The sequence below is a fragment of the Cebidichthys violaceus genome, unplaced genomic scaffold, assembly GCF_023349555.1.
Source record: "Cebidichthys violaceus isolate CVI_PGR_0920_01 unplaced genomic scaffold, fCebVio1.0.p SCAF_11, whole genome shotgun sequence".
NCBI classification, from domain to species: Eukaryota; Metazoa; Chordata; class Actinopteri; order Perciformes; family Stichaeidae; genus Cebidichthys; species Cebidichthys violaceus.
Window position 1 is genome coordinate 14956137 of NW_027176274.1, and position 21232 is coordinate 14977368.

Genomic DNA, 21232 nt, shown 5'->3' on the forward strand with positions numbered 1-21232 from the left:
TTCTGTTTACTCCATTACTTCCCTATAGTTGAGCATGAATATGTTAAATATTACATTTCAAACACAATGGATAACAGTGTATGAAAGCCTTTTAGGTGGATGAGTAGTCAGCAGTATGTGCGCACCATGTTTTTTATGGTGCCAGAACAACTTCTGGAAACCTGTAAGACATGGATGTGTGTATTTTAATGTTATTCATATTTTATAAAGTTAATTCATGCAGTAGTTTTACACATGCATGGAACTCCACTTGAGGGTCTGTTTTTGGGTCAAGTTGAGTATCAAATAACACAGAATATCCTCACATTTTGACTATGCTGGATTAATATTTTGTATTATTCCACAAGACTCGTGCTAACAGGCCTGACAACGTTTTTAATGATGTTTTGATAGTGTTTTACCCCTGGCCCCTGTGGTTAATCGAAACATGTTTTTCCTATGAAATTTCCGGAAAAGGCTACATTTTATTTTGGAAATCGCAACCGGAAATGATTTAAAGTGTAGCCAGACTCTATTATCGCGAGAGATGAGTCCGCTCTTTGGCTGTGTCCTGAAATACTTCTTCACCGTTCTCTCCACTGGCTGCTACTAAGTAACCGACCAGGTAGCGGTGAGTAACTTTCCCCCGGTTCAGACTATCAATGAAAGCTGTGATTCTCGCCGCCGGCTACGGAACCAGGCTCCAGAGGGATGTGGTGGCCGAGAGCAGCGGGAGGTTCGCTCACCTGGTCGGGACTGCCAAGCCGCTGCTGCCGGTGGGAGGGTGTGCCCTGATCTCCCACTGGGTCCATGCTCTGACCGCCTCTGACTGTGTGGACTGCATCTATGTTGTTGTAAGTAGCAGAGTGAGTAACCAACAGGTAACGTTAGGTGGAGAGCAACTATGTGCGTTGAACTGTTCTTAAGTGCATTTACTTTTCATTTTGTGCAACTTTATAGTTGTCTTGTATTCCAATAGCCTTACATTCCAGAGGCTCATTAAATACCTTTAACTCCAGAGTTACTACATTCCAGAAACGTTGCATAGTTTAGTTTACAGACAAAACATAAGATTATAAGATATGATGCATTGATAAAAGTAGAAATTAGCCCCTTGACATCACATACCATTATCCAATGTTAATACAACAATAATAATATGTGATGACTCTAAAAGGAGCCATTCTGCATAATGAGTACTTTTTCATTTATTATTACTATTTTTTTTATTACATGTTGCATAATCATACCAATGTATTTGATAAGCCAAAACAGACTTTTTGCATTATGGACCAGGGCTGATGTCCATCCCCAATATACAAGTCTACACCTGACCTGAGGATGAATGAGCCGCTCTGTTCCAATACTTAATCTCCCCCTTCTCTCTCCACAGACTAACGCTGTTTACCTTGCTGCTTTCGAAGAGTGGGCGTCACATTTCACAAATGTCAAGATTCTCAGCGATCAGACGAGAAGCAATGATGTAAACACGTGTTTTCACCATCATAACATAACATATTGTTGACATGTTTTGACCCTTAGACAGCAGACTTTTTTATACCTCTCATCTAAGCTGATGCTCTTATTCCACCAGGGGCGTCTTGGTGCTGTAGCCTGCCTGCAACTTGCAGTAAAGCACTTCAACATAGAAGACCATGTCCTCGTAATTGGGGGGTGATTGCACTCAGTTAACATTATCAACACTACTCTGCAGAGTTCTTGTCACATGTGCAAATGTATGTCCTGATTCTGCCAAATGCATACAACTCCCTTTTTCCATCCATTGCAGTGACACCCTCTTCAAAGAGGATTTCAGCCTCAGGAAAGTAAAAGAGAGGTTTTCTGACCTCCAGGCAACGTGTGAGGACAGCTGTCTGGTGCTCTCGTACCAGTGCAGAGAGCAGGGTGAGTGGAAGAAGTTAGGCTTTAATGAGCACAACCTTATGGAAGCTCATTAAGCTCATCCTAAAACATGGCTTGGCCTCCTCGTGCTCACAGTTCGTTCTATATTGTGCGTCTGTACAGAAACTCATAAATACGGGATATTGGAAGTAGACGGCGATCTCCGCGTCCTCTGTATGAAGGAGAAACCTCTTCCTTCTGAGACGACGTCGAGGAGAGCAGTAAGTTCAGTACGACGGCACCGGTCACTCAGCTCTAACTCCAGGATGTTCACGTCCACATATAATGTAGGGATCGTAACCTTTTCTTAGTCGCCTGATTCAACAAGAATTGGCAGATGAAGTCAGATTTGATCTTTGGTTGCAAATATAATATATACAAATTTATATAGCAATACAAAAATGTTATTTACTCTCTGAGTGAGATCTGAAATCACTACTGGCTACCAATCATTCTGCCCAATGCGATGACTATCTACTAGATATGTTGTTTTCTGTCTTCACAGCTGTTGTGATAGATATGTGAAGGTTACTGGTATTTCTATATGACACCCAACATGCACATTATATATCTCTGGAGCTAATAACTTGCATTTGTTTTTCAGTGTCCATGTTTCTATGTGTTTTCAAAAAAAAGCATTCCTCTGTTGGATACCTTTCTTGAGGAAAAGAAGGTACATTTAATAATCAAAAGTACGATATGTGATGTGATTTAAGAGTAAATTGTTTTATTTTTATTTGACTACTCAACTTTTTGTTTCCATAGGAGGCTCCTATTGAGGAGAAAGATGCCCCGGGGAACTTTGTGTCTTGGCTCATTCCGAGGTAATGTCTGCAGGGATCAGCAACGAAATCCAAATCAATTTGTAATCCTGCTTTGGGGCGACCAGCTGGTCCTCTTATTCTTTTCAGATTTTCCATACATGTAAAATGATGTACTCAGCTAAAACTAATACTTGTTAAATCAATTTGTCAGTGTTTCACAATAAATTGTACTTTGTTTCTTCTTTTTCAGAGAGCCAGTATACATTCATCAGATTTCAGGGCGTTTTGATGTTGGAAACTTGCCTTCCTACATTGAATGCGACCTTTACTTCAGAGAAAAACTTCAAGATGTTGGGTCTTACATGGTGTAGAGAAATGAACAAAAACACCATATTTATTATGCAGTGTTAAAAAATTATCCAAGACCAGCACGAAATAAATCAAATGGCCAAATTCAAGAATTGTTACTGTAAATAAGCCTTTAAATATGAATTGTAAGTGATTTTGTAATGAATATTTTCCATTAAAATGATTTTTACATTCCAACCAATGATTCGTCTACTCAGTGAGGAGTCTTGTGCATTGGTCAGAGGCCTTTTCGTGGTGGGCCTCCATCTTTGCGATGCGGGAGCCAAACTGCATGGCTCTCTTGGGCAGGACGGCTGATTGGCCGAGGCCCAGCTGCTTCGCCGTCAGTCTCAGGAGGAGTTTCTCCCCGACGCCTCGAGGAAGTGACAGGTCGGCCTTCTCCCACACGGGCAGAGAATTCAAGAGGCTCACCACGTCCTCGTCCAAGTAGGGAAACCTGAAGACAGTTAGAATAGTCAGGTACTCGACCCTGAACAATGGACGTGAATGGAATTTTCTTCAAACCTTTTACCCTCAGAGGAGAAAAGTGGATTCCTGACGCCTGAATTTTGCTGCACTGCCACAATCACTACTTCCTCTGTTCCATTAGGCTAAAGTCATGAGGCCTGTCTCACCTGTTTAAAATCTGTGGGTTAAGGACAATTGTCCTGCTTCTTACTCCACCTGAAGTAATAAGTCTCCTTAAATCAGAAAACAGCGTGACATGTAAAAGTAGAAAAAAACAGTTGTAAATAAAAGGAATGTCGGCTGAATTCCATTCGGCTGCTTCAGTTTCAGGCTCCTGGTATCACAGGCTGGTTCACATTCACACGGTCATGGTTTGCTGGGACACTTATGTAGAACGTAGCCCTCGTTAATGTTATTAGTAACACCTGCGCTGTCCCTCCAATGATAAGGACTATGACAACCTTGTACCATGCATTTTGACTCTGGTAACGTACACAACATGGGGGTACTTGAAGCGGATACCACACTTACCGAGCCTCTTTCCCATGGTCCCCGATCACTCGGTCATCTCTGCCCAAATTCCTGGAAGGGATCCTGTCCAGCTCCATTTCCAGTTCCTGGATCAGGCCCTCGTGTCCAGACATTGTAAATCGGACTCTGTGTCTGGAGTAACCCGCTAGCTGCTCATCCGCTCCGATTCCCGTCAAAACGACCTGCGGTCATGAAACAGTAACACAGGTCAGTGTGGCGGTTGAGGAGTGGGAAACGCATCTTGACTCGACCAAAGACCTTTTTAGTTGAGTTAAGATATGTCGACTAATCGATTAATGGATAGAGCTCAGAAGCTTTTGTTACTGGAAAGTGTAACGTCTGACTTTTGTACTTCACCTTTGCTGATGAGGTGAAGGGCTTCTGGTCAGCGTCCTCCATAATGAACCCCATTCCTCTTGCTGCGAACCACACAGCGCATCCAATGCTGTCATCCAGCACCGTGTCCAGCGGATGCACCAAGTGGCAAATGCGCTCCTGGCGGATCTTCTGCAGCTCCTCCTTCGTTACGTTGATTTCCACAAAATTCCATCTTCTTTCCGGATTCAAGTCTTGCAATTCCTTGAGACCGGCTTTCCCGGTGATTCTGTCTGGAACGTCAAAGGGGCCGGATGTTGGTGGGTCGGCTCCATCGCTCTGAGAATCCGTGGGCTTATTTTTGTGCTTTCCAGGTTTCTTCGCAGACTCTTTCTGCTTCTTTGGCACCTGTAGTTTAAACGCTACGTTCAAAAGGTCTATCGGTTGATGGGCGGGTATGTGACGATCAGCTAAGGCTGCCAGGATCATTGAATCGATCCCTCCCGAAAAGAGTATGGCAACACCAGCAAGTTCATTAGAAGGAGGTGAATTGTCTTGTGCCTCGAACGGCAGAGACCGAACACGCCGTCTTACGGCCTCGCTGAGAACATCGATGAGCCGGTTCACTGCGTCATTTTTCTCTTTGCTTGCAAGCAGCCGTTCCAGATACTCAACATGTGAATGTGAGTTTGGATGAATTTCTTCTTCATTTAACGACTTCGGGATGGATGTATTGAGAGGGCGCACGGGCGAGGCGAGTACGAGGCCCGACTGGTTCATCACAGCAGTGCAGCCGCTGGGGACGGACTCCAATATAGTTGGACTGCAGCTCGAGACAAGATCGTTTCCCCCGCGAGCCCAGGGATAGAGCTCCAACGTCACAGAGCCGGCTTCTGTCACCGCCTTCAGGTCAATCCTGTACACACCAGCTGCTGGGACTTCCCGCCAAGCAGATTGAGCAGGTCCAGATCGGCGGGCTGCCACAGAAGTCAGAGTCAAGGCGTTGACCTCGGCATCGAATTTCCACAGCAAACTCCGCCTTCCAAGGAAGTCTCTGCCAAACCAGAGGTAGTCTCCAGCCTTTTGGTAGTACACGAACCCCCACGGCCCCCGTACGGCGGACAGGATGGACAGGATCTCCGAAGGGCCGTCACAGGACGATAGCCGCTCAGAGAAAACCGCGGTGTCATTTTCCTCTGGCATCACCAGGAGACCTCCGAAAATCTCCCCATTCCACAGCAGAACATTGCCGGCGTCGTCTCGAACGGGCTGAGGGGTGAGAAGACCTCTCATGTGGAGAACGTGGGCAGAGAACAAACACTGGTAGCAGGGATCTGTGCCTCCGACTGTGAGATCCTGGCTCAAGTCCGGTCCTCTTCTCTTCAAATGTTCATGAAGCGTTTTGTCCCACACACACCGAGTGGGCGACAGACTCAGCAGACAGAAGATGCCGCACATTGTTGTGATGAAGGACAATCTTACATATCCTGCAGGTCCTTTTTCATGTTATCGAGTTCCTCTGGGGAAAGAAAATATCATCAGTTGATATGATGCTTTACGGGTGTTCAGTGAGACAGACACGTACCAGCTAGTTTATCTATTACAATTATATTGAACTTACTTTTACACGAACCCAGTGTCTGACTTCTGTCTGCTAGGAAGAATATGTTACTGTTCCTCTGCTGGATGTAGACTTTCTGGGGGGGTAAACATACATAATGTACATTATTACACAGAAATGTTCCATATTATAATGTTCCTGAGAAAAGAATTTCAAAGATGGCTCAACATGGCTTCTTTAAAGTTGCGTCCAACAACAGAGGAAAAAAAGTTGAACTAAGAAAGTTCCTATCCACAGTTTGCAAAGCATATAATCACATATAAATATGTAAATGAATATGTAAATTCCAGGTATTAGTTGGCTCCACTCACCCTGTTTTTCTTCAGATTGGAGAGCTCGTCCAGAACAACCTTCTGCTCTTTTATCTGTAAAACATCAACACGAACTATTTCACTGACCTGATGAAATGGAAACTCTGTAATGTAATGTAAACGTGTAACTTACACCCCGATAAGAGTTAACACTGCAGCCCAGCATTCATATCGTGCTAACGTTACACGTTAACCAGCTAGTATTGGTGGCTAACTTTACCTTTTTGTTCAATTCCTCCTTAAGAGCCAACGGTCCTTCAAAATTATCCTCGTTATCGCGAACTTTCGAAGACATGTTGGTTGAGTTTATTGATATGAATGTAGTTGAAGCTAGCTAACTTCAGTGTAAACACATGCTCTGCAGCTTTCACAGCTCTTCCGGGTGCAGTGGTTTGTCCAGTTGTGACTGTACTGCCCTCTGGAGGTGGGCGGTTGATACATATATTATTGTTTTCTCATCTTTTAGAGATTCTAGATGTAAAACTATTCCCATTTACCCCGGATTACATACTAAAAGAGCACATGCCACCACATTACAGCTAATTAATGCACAATTGAAATGCAAACTGAAAGATTCATATAACAAATAGAGTTCACATGTCATGTTGTGTGGTGATACTTTGAACAGAAGAGGATTAGGGTAACATATAAAGAAATTCTCTTAATCTCAGAAATTCTGATGCAATCTGATCTCATTTTATTTAAAATAAATAGTCTTTAAATTTGGTTTAGCTCTTGATTGATCTTTGAATTTCAATATTTAATCCAACAGAAAATTACTGTTAAAATTATTATTTCTCTGTGGACAATTTGATGCATTATTCCATAATAGATAGGTTTCCATATATCTATAAAATAATATATATATTCTAAGCAGTGTAATTTTAGGTCTCTGACTACTCTATGACATTTGTATCTTTTATCTCTGATAGGAAAGCCAAAACAACCATTTAAACCATTTAAAGCTAAATGGCTCAATGGGTATCAATGGGTTAATAATTTTGCTGTTCTGTCTAGTTGAGCATTACCATACATCTTCTTTTGACTAAATCTTCACCTCGTTCTCATCCTTTCTTCTTCTGTTTTATGTCTTAGTCCTATACCATTTTAACATCAACTTGTAAGTAATCATTTAGAGTGTTTCAGATAATATGCATAATTTTTGCTTCACATCAATTAAAGCAAGCTCTTTACACTCAGTAACAATCTAACATTTGTACAAACAACTTACTTCACATCAGAGTGGCATCATCTGCTTTATTACTTTATGATCCAGGTGATAAAAGATAAACTGTTTACAGAGCTGTCACCAGGGTGCTGTTGCTTGAGTATCTCAACATTGTGAAGAGGATGTTCCCACTGAGCCAAAGCAGATGTAATTTAAAACCCCATTCACTGTTGACCAGCAGACAAAAATTCCATGGCACGATCTGAGCAACTCCATCTGAGGAAGTGTTAGCAAACATTTTCATGTGTCCACATCTAGTAGTTACAGAGCAACATGATCATTTAAATTAGAAGTTGTGTTTGTGTCCACCTGATGACTGCAAGTCCAATATCAACTCTTTTTTAACTCTGTGTTTGATCTCCACCGACTCCTGAGGGAAAAATGTGTCTCTGCTGCTCGATGCTCCGCTATGTTCACCAGATTTCATTGCATTGCTCATTCAAAAAGCATGCATGGATTTAAACTTGCAACATTCCAGTCACATGTGGTACAATTACATTAAATAGATATTTTTGAGGACCTGAGTTTCACTGGCCCGGCAGCGGTCAACAACCAGTATAGAGAAATTACCCCAGATGACACAAATGTTGATCTTGCTCCAGCAGTGGTCGAGCACCTTTTGAACCTGCGGTGTGACAGACAAACACACCTGGCTGATGTCTCAGCTTGGCTTGCAGCCCACTGAGCTGCAACATTGTATTGATCTGACACAGCTGTCAGATGTTTACCGGTTCATTCCCTGGAAACAAGGGCTGTCATTTTGGGACAGGTGTCCAGGTCATTACAGCCAGACAGTAACCTTTGATGTTTATTTTTCTCTGGTGGAGCTGTCAGGCACACAAAGTCTTAGGCCCCAGCCAGCGGTAGATATCCACAGAAACAATAAGACCACAACACTGTTGTGTTCCAAAAATGGGTAATGGTGATAATTATAATCACTGTTACTGTTCTATGGTCACTGAGATGGTTGGTAATCTCACTGTGTCCAGTATCATGACACAGTGATAGTGTGTCATGATTGTAATAGATAAACCTCAAGGGCCCGGCTTTGGTTATTCTATGTATTGCTCAACCCAAGGGAGCAGTGCTGTGTTACCTGTTAGATCTATTGCAAAACGTTTCTTAGAACTCAGCACAAAGAGTGAACAGAAGCTCTGCATGAAGAATAGATGAATAATCTGACCCAGCCTCACGTCCACATCCTTCACACCCTCCCTCCACCTCTATCCCTTCTTTAGCTGTGGCTTGGGAGTGTCGGGCAACTTAAGGCCACAGGAGGCAAGTCATTCTCATATTTTTGTCCTGGAGGCACAAATATAGCCGACGTAAACACAGCTTGTTGTTGGATCCGGTCAGGGACACAGACATACCTGCAGGTCACATGGCCACAAAATGACACAGCAGCCGTCTGACCGCTGATGAGAGGTATCTGAGCCTGCAGCTGACACACTGGCCCACTAATAGTGCGGCAGGTAATCTGTTTGTACCAGCTCAGTGTGTGCAGACTTTCAAACGGCTGAAAGCTCTCTGTGATCCCTGAATAGATCACAAAAGGATAGAAGTGCCTATTGTCATCGCTTGGCTCAAAATATGTGCTTATGTTCCTTGTGAGTGTCAATTTTGCTCCCTCATAGGATGAGATGGCACAGAGTATGTGTTGCTCTGGGCCGAAAAGAAACTAGTTCTAATCTCTATGTGCAAAAAATAATAAGAAGCACATGTATTCGTAGCCCAGCGGCCATATGTGTTTTGACATATCATAGGGCCGATATTTACAGTACTACATGCTAAAATATTGTGATTATGTTGATCATGACTAACCACCCCAAGTGCTGGTTGGCTGTTTCTCCCACTCGTGACGCCATACAAAGAGGTCGCTGGCCACGCTTAGCCGATTAGTTGCTCCGTCACTCGAAATGTGAACACAGCATTTGTAGTTTTTGATACCTTGATGAAGCCGATGATGCTTAAAGCAATAGTTTGACATTTTGACAAGAGTGATAGCACTCTCATGCCTGTACACTAAATATGAAGCTACTGATTCAGCAAACGGTTAGCTTAGCTTAGCATGAAGAATGGAAACAGGGGTAAGCAGCTAGCCTGGCTCCAGACAAATAAAAACCGCAATAACTAAATTTACCAACCAGCCCCTTTAAAAGTCACTAATGAACTTGGCATTGTTTGTTTGTAAATGTTATGAACCACAATATTTCTTGTCCTGGCTGTCTCCAACAGTAACTTCCACTGTCTCCGCTTGGTGTCAAACACATGGTGATGTCATTTTGTTTTAAAACCTCACTTGTTGTTACACATTTAGAGGTGTTGGTCGGTGGATTCTGTTATCTTTGGACAGACTCAGAATAGCTGTTTCACCCATTTCCTGTCCGTCCAGTCCAATGAAATGCCCAAAACACATCACTTGAGGATAGACGTGAGAATTCAGCAATGACATAAGACACTGAGGGTCCCACTCGGCTGATAACAGGCTTTTAAAGTCAACTGTGCATCCAGGTGTACAGTTAAGAATCATAGTAGCCATGTGCAAGTGTTTATTACTTTTTATGGATACGGCCAAGGATCCCTCATCCATGCAGCCTGTAATTATAGCTGTGATTCTGTTCTGTTGACATAGGTGGACAAATGCAAGTCATCCAAATGTGTGATTTGTACACAGTTTTTACATTGTTCACTGTCAAGCTCTATTGCAACAGCCCTTTGGTAAACAGCTTCACCAGGTCAAGGAAATAATGACAGTCTCTGTTACCAAAATGTTCAAAACATCCAATTTTAATGTGTGTTGCGTGGCATCAAATGCTCAGGCAAGGTCATTTAATCTTTAACTTTTGCAATCTCTTTACTTGTTCTTCTTTTTTACCACTCAACTATTACTCAGATTCAGTTCACGTATAACACTAAAGTGCAGTTCATCCAGTCCATGTATATCCATTTAGTGTTTATTTCTGTGCACTATTTGTGTTGCTTACATTATACATTTCAAAAACATGATTTGGGTTCTCAGGATTTTTAGCATTGAATGTACTTTTTCTTACTTTGATTGATGCAATTTTCTGGTTTGTTTTTAGTTTTATAAGTCTAAGTCTAAGCTTTTACTCTGCCATCTTGACCCTTCGTAAAAGATCTCAATCTCAATGGGATTATCCTAGATAAATAAAGGTTAAATAAATAAATACATTTGAGATTTTATTTATTTTTGTATTGTTTTTCATTGGTGCTTTTTATATATATTTACATAATATTGATATTTACACCTGTTTTTAATAATAAATACATTTTCTTTGCAGATTCATATTTCACATATAAAACATTCAATAAATTCTGGTTTTAAACTATCTAATGGCATATAAAGGAGTTCATGTTAGTTTCACTTTGACTGACTGCAATAGTAAAATTCCCTTACATATCAAAGCATCAGTTATAATAATCAAATGATATACTATATAATAATGTAACACTCTCGTGTGCCATTTTTCTGCATAATAAGTAGGCTACTTGATAGGCTGCTCTCAGTATTTTATTGTTCTCATTACCAAAGGTAGAGATGTGAATAGTGTGGTGGAAGAAACCACTGCAGTGAGCAACTAAAGCAGGTCTTCAGGCTTTAAATAGGTATGCCAGACACATTCTTTTGTTGCGATAAAGTGACAGGTTATCTTTGGTCAGGTGTTCATTGGAGTCTGTTACTCATCATTCCTGCTAAAAGAAACTCACAACCAACAGCTCACCAGCCCCTGTGTAAAGAGGGCTAAAAGGGTTTAATCGTGACAGCTATAACAATGACACTTTTTTGTGATATGATACAGCTTTTCTTCTTCTTCTTCTTTTTCCGGAGCGCGCGCGCGGTAGGAAGACCACACTTGTTTTTCACGCAATGTAAATAATGGCGCGTCACGTCACAAGCGTGAGTATATTCGAGGCGGGACGTAAACACAGAGCAGCAGAACAGAGCTAACCGTCCAGCGGAGCGGCGCAAGGAATCAGGCTCCGAGCTTTGTGCTGTTTTATTGCGACTAACCGGCCCTTTAGGCTATACAAGTATTGCTTTCCGACTTCAGCTACAGTGATAGCTAAGTTTGGAAAGGAGAACGGGGAGAGACGCAGTGCCTTTTGTTGTTGTTTTAGTCGTTACCGACAGTAGGAAGCTGTATTCGGGGGTCGACCTGCTCTGCAACATCACAAAAGAGGAGACAGCGTAAATACAAATATAAAAAAAGGAACATTCACTTGGTTACTTTTGCCTTTTGGACAGCTTTGAAATGGATAACTCTGCACCGAAGAAGACGTGCTGTGGTAGGTTCTTTTTTTTACTGCATGCGAAATAATCCAATTCACATCAATGAGGAGCAGGCTGGTATCGACCACCAGCTGTATCGTGTTGACGCTATTCTGACCGTCCAATGTGTTTCTTCACAGAGTCTGTCCGAGACTTCTTCACTTCAGCTAAATTCCTTATTTACATGGGCCATGCTCTGTCAACATGGGTGAGTGACACATTAGCCACGTTATTGTCTACTTGAATGACATCCCATCATATATTTCTGTGTTCATCATGACAGGCTGCACAATGGGGCTTTTTCAGTGTCAAACTTAATGTGCTGCAGCGTGAATGTGTCATTGTGACATTATGTGCTAAAATAACTGTTGCCACAATACAAAATGACATGTTTTGCCCCGTGTAGCTCTCCACACCTTCCTTGTCTTTGCAAATACCCCGAAAGGATCAATTAAACTGAAGAGGGGTGTTAGTTGACATGAAAGCAGAGAGGCCTCTTATTATTAATTCAAACCACATTTCCTATCAGCCCTAACCTGGATGTCTCGAAAATGTGACACCCAATAATCAGAATTTGTGTTTCCAGGGTGACCGAATGTGGAACTTTGCTGTGGCTGTTTTCCTGGTGGAGCTGTACGGCAACAGCCTGCTGCTCACGGCCGTGTACGGGCTGGTGGTGGCCGGCTCCGTGCTGCTGCTGGGGGCCATCATTGGGGACTGGGTGGACAAGAATCCCAGACTCAAAGGCAAGGCAGCACACATCAAAGTATAGCTGCTAGTGAAGGGGTTGTTATAGCACAAGTTTGTCACGAATAAAATGCCCAAAACGTTGTAGATTGGATCCTTAGCATATAGATGTGGAGCACGTTCAAACGGGACTGGCGTTTTAGTGTTACGCAGTGTGCATGTGGGGCTAGTTCACCCTCTTTTTCACAGTTAAGTGCACCTCTTGTGCAATGGTTATTCAGAGGAATTTGGCAAAAGACATTATTTGATTAGATCGGGGAGGGGGGGGGTTGAAGTGGCTCAGATGAACTAGTTATCGGACAGAAATCCGTTGTCTTTGATCAGATTTCTGTCCCTAATGTTCGTCGTTGTGTTTCCACAGTGGCCCAGACTTCGCTGCTCGTCCAGAACAGTTGCGTCATCGTGTGTGGGATCCTACTGATGGTTGTGTTCCAGTTCAAAGAGCAGCTTGCTGAGCTTTACAATGGATGGATTCTGGTAAGATCCCCCCCATTCTGTGCTTACACACACACACACACACACTCTCTTTCAGCGTGATCTGATTAGGTTTTTTGACTGAAAGCAATTTCCCCCTTTTTCCTCAAGTACAACACTCTGACCCCGAGATTGAAAGTTGCTTGCTTTTACTGATATGGACTCCTGCTTCCTTATCATTTATGACCACTTGAACGGCTTTTACAGATGGGCGAAATGATTGCCGTTCATTTCCAGAAGACCTTTGACTGGTCCACTAACTTAAATTGTCAGAGTACATTTCGTAATTAGATTTTTCTATCGATCATAGGAAGACAAAGCCTGAGAGGTGGTTCCACTTTAGGAACAGAATGTTTGTGTGAGTGTCTTGCCAGCGGCTTGTTTGCACTTGTTGAGCTATGTGGCTTACATGAGAGCTCCCTCACCGCAAAGATTCGGACCTGCTTGACCGAGATGCAGAGCTGCAGGCTAGACGGGTTTCTGTGTCGGGTTGAGAGGAGGCCGGTGAAACAGGAGATGGAGTGCCTCGGTGAAGGCTGTGCAGTCAGCAGGTTCCTCAAGGCCCCGTCACATGACGGGGCGAGAGAAATGTGGCCTGGCCTGTTGAAAGCATTCGCTGCTTTACAGTGTGAACACAGAGATAAACAAAGTAGCCGGCCAGTGGGTTTCACAAATGAGACATTTCTAGAAGAAACTTTTCTTTTCTTTTTTTTTTTGTCAACCAGTGGTTCTTTATCACCCGTGTAGTTGAGGACACATGTTGAGTTATATTGTCATAGATTTCTTTCCACAGGAAGTTATTGATTTCATTAGTTTACATGTTCACACACGTTACAGAATTAGAAAGGTGTCATTCTTTAACTGAAGGCGTTTTCACCCAACAGTAATTATATAACGTATACTAGACGTTTTTTTTTTTTAGGCTCAGTAATTTCCTTAAACAATGAATATGGCCTTTGTTGGGGACTAGACTTAGCTAATACACTAATACACATTTGCCCAAATGCAGTGGTTCTCAACCTTGGGAGATGAATCTCACGAGTGTCACCCAAGATTATATGAGGGATAAGAAAAACTATAAACATCTGTTGAGCAAAATTATGCTTTTTTCTGATTTTTCTGACTTTTTGGCCTGTGAAATTCCGGAAATTCTTCAAACGAAACAATACAATGAGGAAAAAATACTTTTTTGCTTAATTTTGAAGTGTCACAACAAGCCAAAAAGATCACTGACTACATCTTTAATTGTATTTCGGGTAGAAGGATGGTGTCAGTGGGATTGAGTTAAAATATACTAAAGTGTGTGTGTGTGTGTGTGTGTGTGTGTGTGTGTGTGTGTGTGTGTGTGTGTGTGTGTGTGTGTGTGTGTGTGTGTGTGTTTAGTTAAGTAACATGTCACCTGGTGCAACAGTGTGGTGGCTCATTTATGTGTTTTTAATGTCTTTTGGACAATGATGGAGGAATAAGTTGTATCAGACTTTAGTTATACAGACAATAGTTATTAATCATATCAACTCTCATCCTTTAATATTGATCAAATGTAACAGTAACTAAAACAAAAATCCTTGTTTTGTTCTTCAGACCACCTGCTACATTATGGTGATCACCATCGCCAATATTGCCAACCTTGCCAGTACGGCTACATCCATCACCATCCAGAGGGACTGGGTGGTGGTGGTGGCAGGTCAGGACAGCAGCAAGTTGGCAGGTCAGTGTTTTTTTATTATCATGGAATGTAGGCCTCACCTGACCTGTTATCACATTTCCTCAGTGCGGCAGACTTTGAACCCAGGATGCTGACTCACTCTCGTTTTTTTTACCGTTTATGCCCCTGGCTGTTTCCCACTGATTGTTGTAAACTATTTCAAAGATTTGATCACATGGTGGAAACACTCATGAACTTGATGAGTTCACTTGATTTTATTGTTCTGCTGTGCTAGTAGTTCCATCCGTTTAGTAAAACCTCATATCATATGAATGTACATCTTGTGATTATATGAAAGCTATAATATGTCACATTTCCTTTGACGTCCATCAGTAGTAATCAGGTGTAAAGAAACTGACAATATTGACTTTCCTCTCTCTCGCATTAAACAGACATGAATGCCACGGTGCGGATTATCGACCAGCTGACCAACATCCTGGCTCCCATGCTGGTGGGCCAGATAATGGCCTTTGGCTCCCATTTCATTGGCTGCGGCTTCATCTCTGGCTGGAACCTGTGCTCCATGTGTCTGGAGTACGCGCTGCTGTGGAAGGTCTACCAGAAGACGCCGGCGTTGGCCTCCAAAGCCGGCCAGAAGGAGCAGCAACAGGAGCTCAAACAGCTGAGCCCGCCGAAAGGTAGCTGAAAGAACCGTGGCTTTGATTTGTGCCCACTGAGTTTGGAGAGGGCCTGTGTGATGGTTCAGACTAAATACAACCAAATCTCCCCATGTTTCTCTCCCCTTTCTCAGACTCGGAGAGCGGCCAGAGTCCCGAGGAGTCGTCTCAACCGCTGATGAATGAAACCTCCGTAGTGGCCAAGCCCGACTCTCCCAAGCAGCACGGCTGCTGCTACCAGATGGCCGAACCGCTGCGCACCTTGAAGGCCGGCTGGGTGGCCTACTACAACCAGAACATTTTCTTCGCCGGCATGTCCCTGGCTTTCCTTTACATGACGGTGCTGGGCTTCGACTGCATCACCACGGGCTACGCCTACACGCAGGGCCTCAACGGCTCGGTGCTGAGCCTGCTGATGGGGGCCTCGGCGGTGGCGGGCATCTGCGGCACCGTCGCCTTCACCTGGGTCCGCAAGAAGTGCGGCCTGATTCGCACGGGCTTCATTTCGGGCACGGCCCAGCTGTCCTGCCTCATGCTGTGCGTTGTCTCCGTCTTTGCTCCCGGGAGCCCCTTCGACCTCAGCGTCTCGCCCTTCCAGGACATTTACACGCACCTGATCGGAGAGAAGGCGCTGCCCGAGGCCGACCACAGCCTCACCGGCCTTCTCGCCGGTGGAAACGCCACTACTGCTGCGCCGGCTGAAGAGCTGCCACCCTTGCAGTCCTACATGTCTGTTAGTCTGCTGTTTGCTGGCGTAATTGCTGCTAGAGTTGGTGAGTGAAATATTGCCCCTTGATGTTGTATTTGATATTGTTTTGGAGCAGAGAAGAAGCTCCAAAGTGCATGTGATCATTGATTGCCATTGGAGTAAGTAGTGCATAGTCTTTGTTTTATTGTTTTATTTAAAAGGAAATTAGAGTGTGTGTAGTGTCCATGCTTTTGTTGGTCTTCCGTTCATGAGATTGTAAAAGGCTGTTTATTGCTGTTTGCAATATTTGCAACCTTTGATTCCAATAATATTGCCTGACAAGTCCCGCAACAGCTACCGTTGTCTCCTGAAGCGGTTATAATGTGGCTGTAAAAAACAACCACTGGGACTGACCGTTGATCTCTGTGTTGCAGGCCTGTGGTCTTTTGACCTGACGGTGACCCAGCTCATCCAGGAGAACGTGATGGAGTCGGAGCGAGGCGTGATCAACGGCGTCCAGAACTCCATGAATTACCTCTTGGACCTGCTGCACTTCATCATGGTGATTCTGGCTCCAAACCCGGAGGCTTTCGGCCTGCTGGTCATCATCTCCGTGTCCTTCGTGGCCATGGGCCACATCATGTACTTTGGGTTTGCCTTCAAGAGCCTGGGCAATCGCCTCTTCCTCTGCTGCTCGCCGGAGCAGAAGGCGGAGACGGTGGATGACCTCTCACTTCCGACCACCGTCTGACCCCATTAAAGAGACTCCGTCCTCGGTACATATTTCTCAAGCCTTACCCGAACCCCTGCATCTTATTTTAACTAACATCTTTGCTTTGTAGCTGGCAGAATGCTAACGCTAACCAGAGAAAGGTAACTTAACATGCTATGCATCCTGTAGCCATGAATACACAGCACTAATCATGAGTAGAAGGAGGTGAGTAGAAAGCTTAGAGTCAAAGAAAACTAATCCACACTAAAACTGTAGATAAGGCAGGGTTCCTCTAACTTTTTTTTTTTTCATCTGCGGGGTCCACGCTCTTTGAAACACTCATGTACTGTCAAACAAGGATCCGTCACTTCCAGGCTTCGGACCCCAACGTGGGTCCTGTTAAAGACATCAGGGGGATAAGGCACCGTCAGATATTCTCCTCCTAACAGCCTGGATCTAGCTGTAGAGTGTAAGAGTTTCAGTAAAGGTGCTTCAGCTAACTAAAGGGCCGGACGAGGGAGCAACCTCGCAGGGAGGAGGCACAGGGGCTTGGGATTAAGGGGCACCGCTGTCTTAAGACCCCCAAAAAGAGAGAACGTGCCCCCTTTTCTGACACTTGCCTCTCAGTGACTTCATTGGTGCTGTAGTTGTGTCTGCTAGCTGTTCTCTGATCGGCAAAGCTTACATATACAAGTAGGATGAGCTGGTTGTGGATGTCTTCCTCCAGGGTGGGGGGGTGCTCTTTATTTAACCAAAATACAAAACTGGGTCTAGCCTCTTTAATACATAGTTATAAGGATTATGCAGTTAACTGTATTCATTCAGGAAGTGCAGTGGTTTTTATAATAATTGTATCATCAGTATTGTGTTGCACACTTGCGGTTGTTCCATAAGAAAAGAAATCCTATGCAGCCTTGTCCATATCTCTCTCAGTTACCAAAGTCAAAGTCCACAGGAAGCGAGGGAAACCACATATCCGTCTGAAGCATTCCAAATCTATATTTTTACATCACGGTAGTATACCTGGATCTGTCCAACCCGCTCACTCTGCGATTGTACTTCAATTAGTTTTTCTGACAGTTTACATTATTGTGTCATTCTGTCACCTTTTTGATTTCATGTCTTCTTTTTTTCTCTTTTCAATCATGATTGTTACACTGGCACTTTAAGTGATTGACGTCTGTCATTACGCCTAACACGTGATCAGGCATTTGATCAATACTTTTGCACAAACAAGTCCTGACTCTCCCGTAAAAAAAAAAACTGCACAATCTTTTTTGAATCACTTCTGCTCTCTTTGTCCGTCTGTTCAGACACTGTGTGAGGATTGTGGTTTAAAAAAAAAAAAAGGCACATGATGCAACACTCAAGGAAAAAACAGAACCGGTCTGGATCACTACAGACTGCCAACAGACTCTGGACCTGGACTGGGTCACATTTTACTTAAGTCAAAGTTCTGACTTTTTTTTTTTTCTTTGGCTTTACATTTCTAGTCTAGAAAATGTATTTTAATAGCATCTCATAGAAGTTTGTGGCTTTTTTTTTTTTTTTTTTTTGCATGCTTCTTTTCCTGTGAAGTGATTTTGATCGGAAAAGATGAAAATCATAGACATTTGGAGAGTAGCTTTACTTTAAAGTGAGGCTTACTGTATAGAACTCTGAACAGCGGCCACCATAGTGTAACACTAGGGGTGTCAAAAGTTTTCTAACATTAGCTAACATTAGCCACCGTAAACTACGGGTCACACCAGACCAAGTAAGGTTGTAGCAGTCAAACCCCTAAGTGCACTAAACCGCCTATGAGGAGTAATGTAACTAGTAAAGTAACCAATGTAGCTGTAACTAGTTCCTTTCCACCTCAGACCTCCAGTGGTTTTCTGTTGCCTTATTGTAAATTAGCCTTGTTAGCTGTTAAACGCACGCGTGTGGCTACACCGAGACGGTTACCAGCAGCGCCCCGCCCATGAAAAGTCTAGCCAAGACTTTGGTAAGGCCTGGGGGGACAAATGTTTAGGTTGGAAACAGAGGTAGCCACACCAGATGTAGGAGAACAGAAGAACACTTTTTAGCTGCACATGCTGAGTCAGGAAATCTGCAGGTGTGTTCATGAGGTGCTGACTCGCTGGCAAGTGGAGCTTCATCTCCATGTTCCAGCCGGGTTTAATGTAACCTCAACCTCAGTCTGGGCATGGGAACAAAGCCAGCTCTTACAGTGCTTGGTCTGCTGATTCAGGGAAATCTTACATGGCCATAACTCTATATTTCTAATGTAAATAACAGCGGTCAGTCAATAGAAACTTACTTAAATACACAATTGGAAACTGCTAAAAAAATATATATAAATATTGTGTGTGTTGTTGTCATGCTGTTGGTCTGGAAATGCTGACTTTTCCCTTTTTTTAACATGTTTTTATACACCTAGTGTTAAGATTTTGTGTTAAATTGCCTTTTTTTTCTAAGATTTTGGAAATTTGTGTACAAAGCAATTACTTCATTTAATTTCTGTATCATACTGCTTTAATCTGACAATATATATTTCTCTCTGTATATATATATAAATATACCAGTGTTATTGTAGTCCAATAGACAAAAGCATTAAATCATAAAGAAATCATTTATATGTAATAATTGCACTCCACTGAATTGGTACTCCTTGTATTGCATGAGGTCTCTTAAATAAAGAAAACATTCATAATTGCCTGTGTGTGTGTGTGTGTGTGTGTGTGTGTGTGTGTGTGTGTGTGTGTGTGTGTGTGTGTGTGTGTGTGTGTGTGTGTGTGTGTGTGTGTGTGTCCAGGGCTTCTTGGTCTTGGCTGCTGCTGTGTGAGGTCACATACCACAGCAGTTAGCTGCTAATTTCCTCCCCAGAATCCCTTTCTTTCAGGCAGGCAGTGTTAAACTGACTGACTTTAAGCTGAACCGGATGATCTGGACTTGCATGCCTGCTGAAAAGACAAAGAGTAACCTGTTTTTTTGCGTGACAGAAGAACTTGGCCTGGGACATGTTCGTGGGCTGTGACTTGGCATTCTGTGTTTTTAATTTTTAACGAATAAGTGTATTTCTATATTTTATTGCTGATATGCTCTTAGTAAATCTGTGAGCGTATTGCGATGGTCCTAATAGAAGTTAGTTCCCCTTCTAAGAGGTTTAAGGAACACCAAATACCAATGCACTGCCTAATCAGGACAGCTAATGAATGCAATAGCGCCTGTTTGACAAATGTTCTGTCTCAGCATCAGACATCAAAACATTTAATTTAACCTGAAGATGGATGCTCTCTGGTACGACAGTGTGTGAGATGACTTAAAGAAAGACAATTTAAATACATATATTTAACGATTTAGACTCTAAATTGTCACATGCTGGCTTGTTCTTAAGAGCATAATCTGCAGTAAGAATTAACATGCACTTATTGTTAGTGCTCTTAACAGTAACATGAACCACTTGAAGAACCGCATATGTGAGGGACAGTCCAATGTCTACAGAGAGGAACTGAAACTCTAGAAAAGTGAGCAATATTTCTAGTTACTTCTGAAATAATGAGCACTCCCAAAGAAACACATTCTCTCTTTCAAAAAAAAAGTGCATGTTTGATCAGAATCTCCTGTCAAGACCTTGCGTTCAGCCTTTAACTGTAATGTCACAGGTGCGTCAGAAACATTATTGAACTGATACCACTGCTGATAGGGAAGGTCAGGTGTTACCCGCTCACACATTGCTCAATTTCACAAGTCAGTTATTTAACATATACTGTACATTGAGGCACCTTTATTATAACAAGTTGACCTTGCTCATTTTGCTGGAGTCTCTGCTGGTTGCATGGACCACCTGACAAGACTCCTGGAAATCACTACACCCGGCCAAGAAGTAGTCCAGCACATTATCAGCGAAATCACAACTTGTTGATTCTGAACGAAATAAAGTAATTAGATAATATGTGTTAATAGGTGAGCTTTAGGTTGGTTTTTTTACATTTGGGCAGAGCCAGGTTAGCCCGTTTCCAGTCTTCATGCTCAGCGGAGTTAACCGGTTATACTGAAGCCTTTCGAGGGAGTGAGTCGGTGTCAGTTGGTGCTGAACTGGAAAAAAGACTCCAAAGTTTGACAGTGAAAGGATGAACTACATTCATCGATACCAGCAAAGGGATAAGATGGCGTGCTCCTTTAAGTTAAAAAATGATGACCCACTTACACAGAAAATCTAGATTTGACTTCCTCCCCTCATACACAGAAAGAGTCTGATGTCTTTTTGTTAAAATGAACACAAGAGAATCCCTCTGAGTTTGATATGTATTTCCCATATATGTGTTAGAAATGTACATTTGCCTTGCTCAGGGGTAAATGGACAAAGAAGAACCTCTCACAAAGTCCAAGGACTTAAACTAGATTGCAAAGTGAATTACAGCACAGTTTTTTTTCTTCTTCAGAGAAAGTGAAGTTTACCATGAGGAATCAGCTCATATAAGATCAATATAAGTGACAGATAGTGACAGCTTACGACTCAATAAGGATATTTAGGATGAGCCCTCCA

At 42.8% G+C, this 21232-nt stretch overlaps 4 protein-coding genes across 4 annotated transcripts; 2 read left to right on the forward strand and 2 right to left on the reverse strand.

The window, feature by feature from the left end:
- Positions 1-531: 531 nt before the first annotated feature.
- zgc:136439 (uncharacterized protein LOC678627 homolog) lies at positions 532-3191 on the forward strand. Its single transcript, XM_068705078.1, has 8 exons — positions 532-833; positions 1373-1462; positions 1574-1653; positions 1769-1884; positions 2005-2102; positions 2486-2554; positions 2647-2705; positions 2896-3191. Exons 1-8 carry the CDS (start codon positions 642-644, stop codon positions 3014-3016), a joined length of 825 nt encoding a protein of 274 aa, XP_068561179.1. The 5' UTR covers positions 532-641; the 3' UTR covers positions 3017-3191.
- On the reverse strand, positions 3177-5765 carry asnsd1 (asparagine synthetase domain containing 1). The gene is made up of 3 exons (XM_068705076.1): positions 4350-5765; positions 3993-4174; positions 3177-3450 (listed from the first exon to the last, which is right to left on the reverse strand). The coding sequence occupies exons 1-3, from the start codon at positions 5763-5765 to the stop codon at positions 3204-3206; spliced, it is 1845 nt and encodes a 614-aa protein (XP_068561177.1). The 3' UTR covers positions 3177-3203.
- asdurf (ASNSD1 upstream open reading frame) lies at positions 5736-6613 on the reverse strand. Its single transcript, XM_068705079.1, has 4 exons — positions 6460-6613; positions 6240-6293; positions 5929-6004; positions 5736-5826 (listed from the first exon to the last, which is right to left on the reverse strand). Exons 1-4 carry the CDS (start codon positions 6532-6534, stop codon positions 5786-5788), a joined length of 246 nt encoding a protein of 81 aa, XP_068561180.1. The 5' UTR covers positions 6535-6613; the 3' UTR covers positions 5736-5785.
- A 4802-nt stretch (positions 6614-11415) lies between these two features.
- slc40a1 (solute carrier family 40 member 1) lies at positions 11416-19396 on the forward strand. The gene is made up of 8 exons (XM_068705080.1): positions 11416-11775; positions 11899-11966; positions 12345-12504; positions 12867-12982; positions 14561-14687; positions 15077-15322; positions 15436-16074; positions 16424-19396. The coding sequence occupies exons 1-8, from the start codon at positions 11742-11744 to the stop codon at positions 16738-16740; spliced, it is 1707 nt and encodes a 568-aa protein (XP_068561181.1). The 5' UTR covers positions 11416-11741; the 3' UTR covers positions 16741-19396.
- Positions 19397-21232: the final 1836 nt, after the last annotated feature.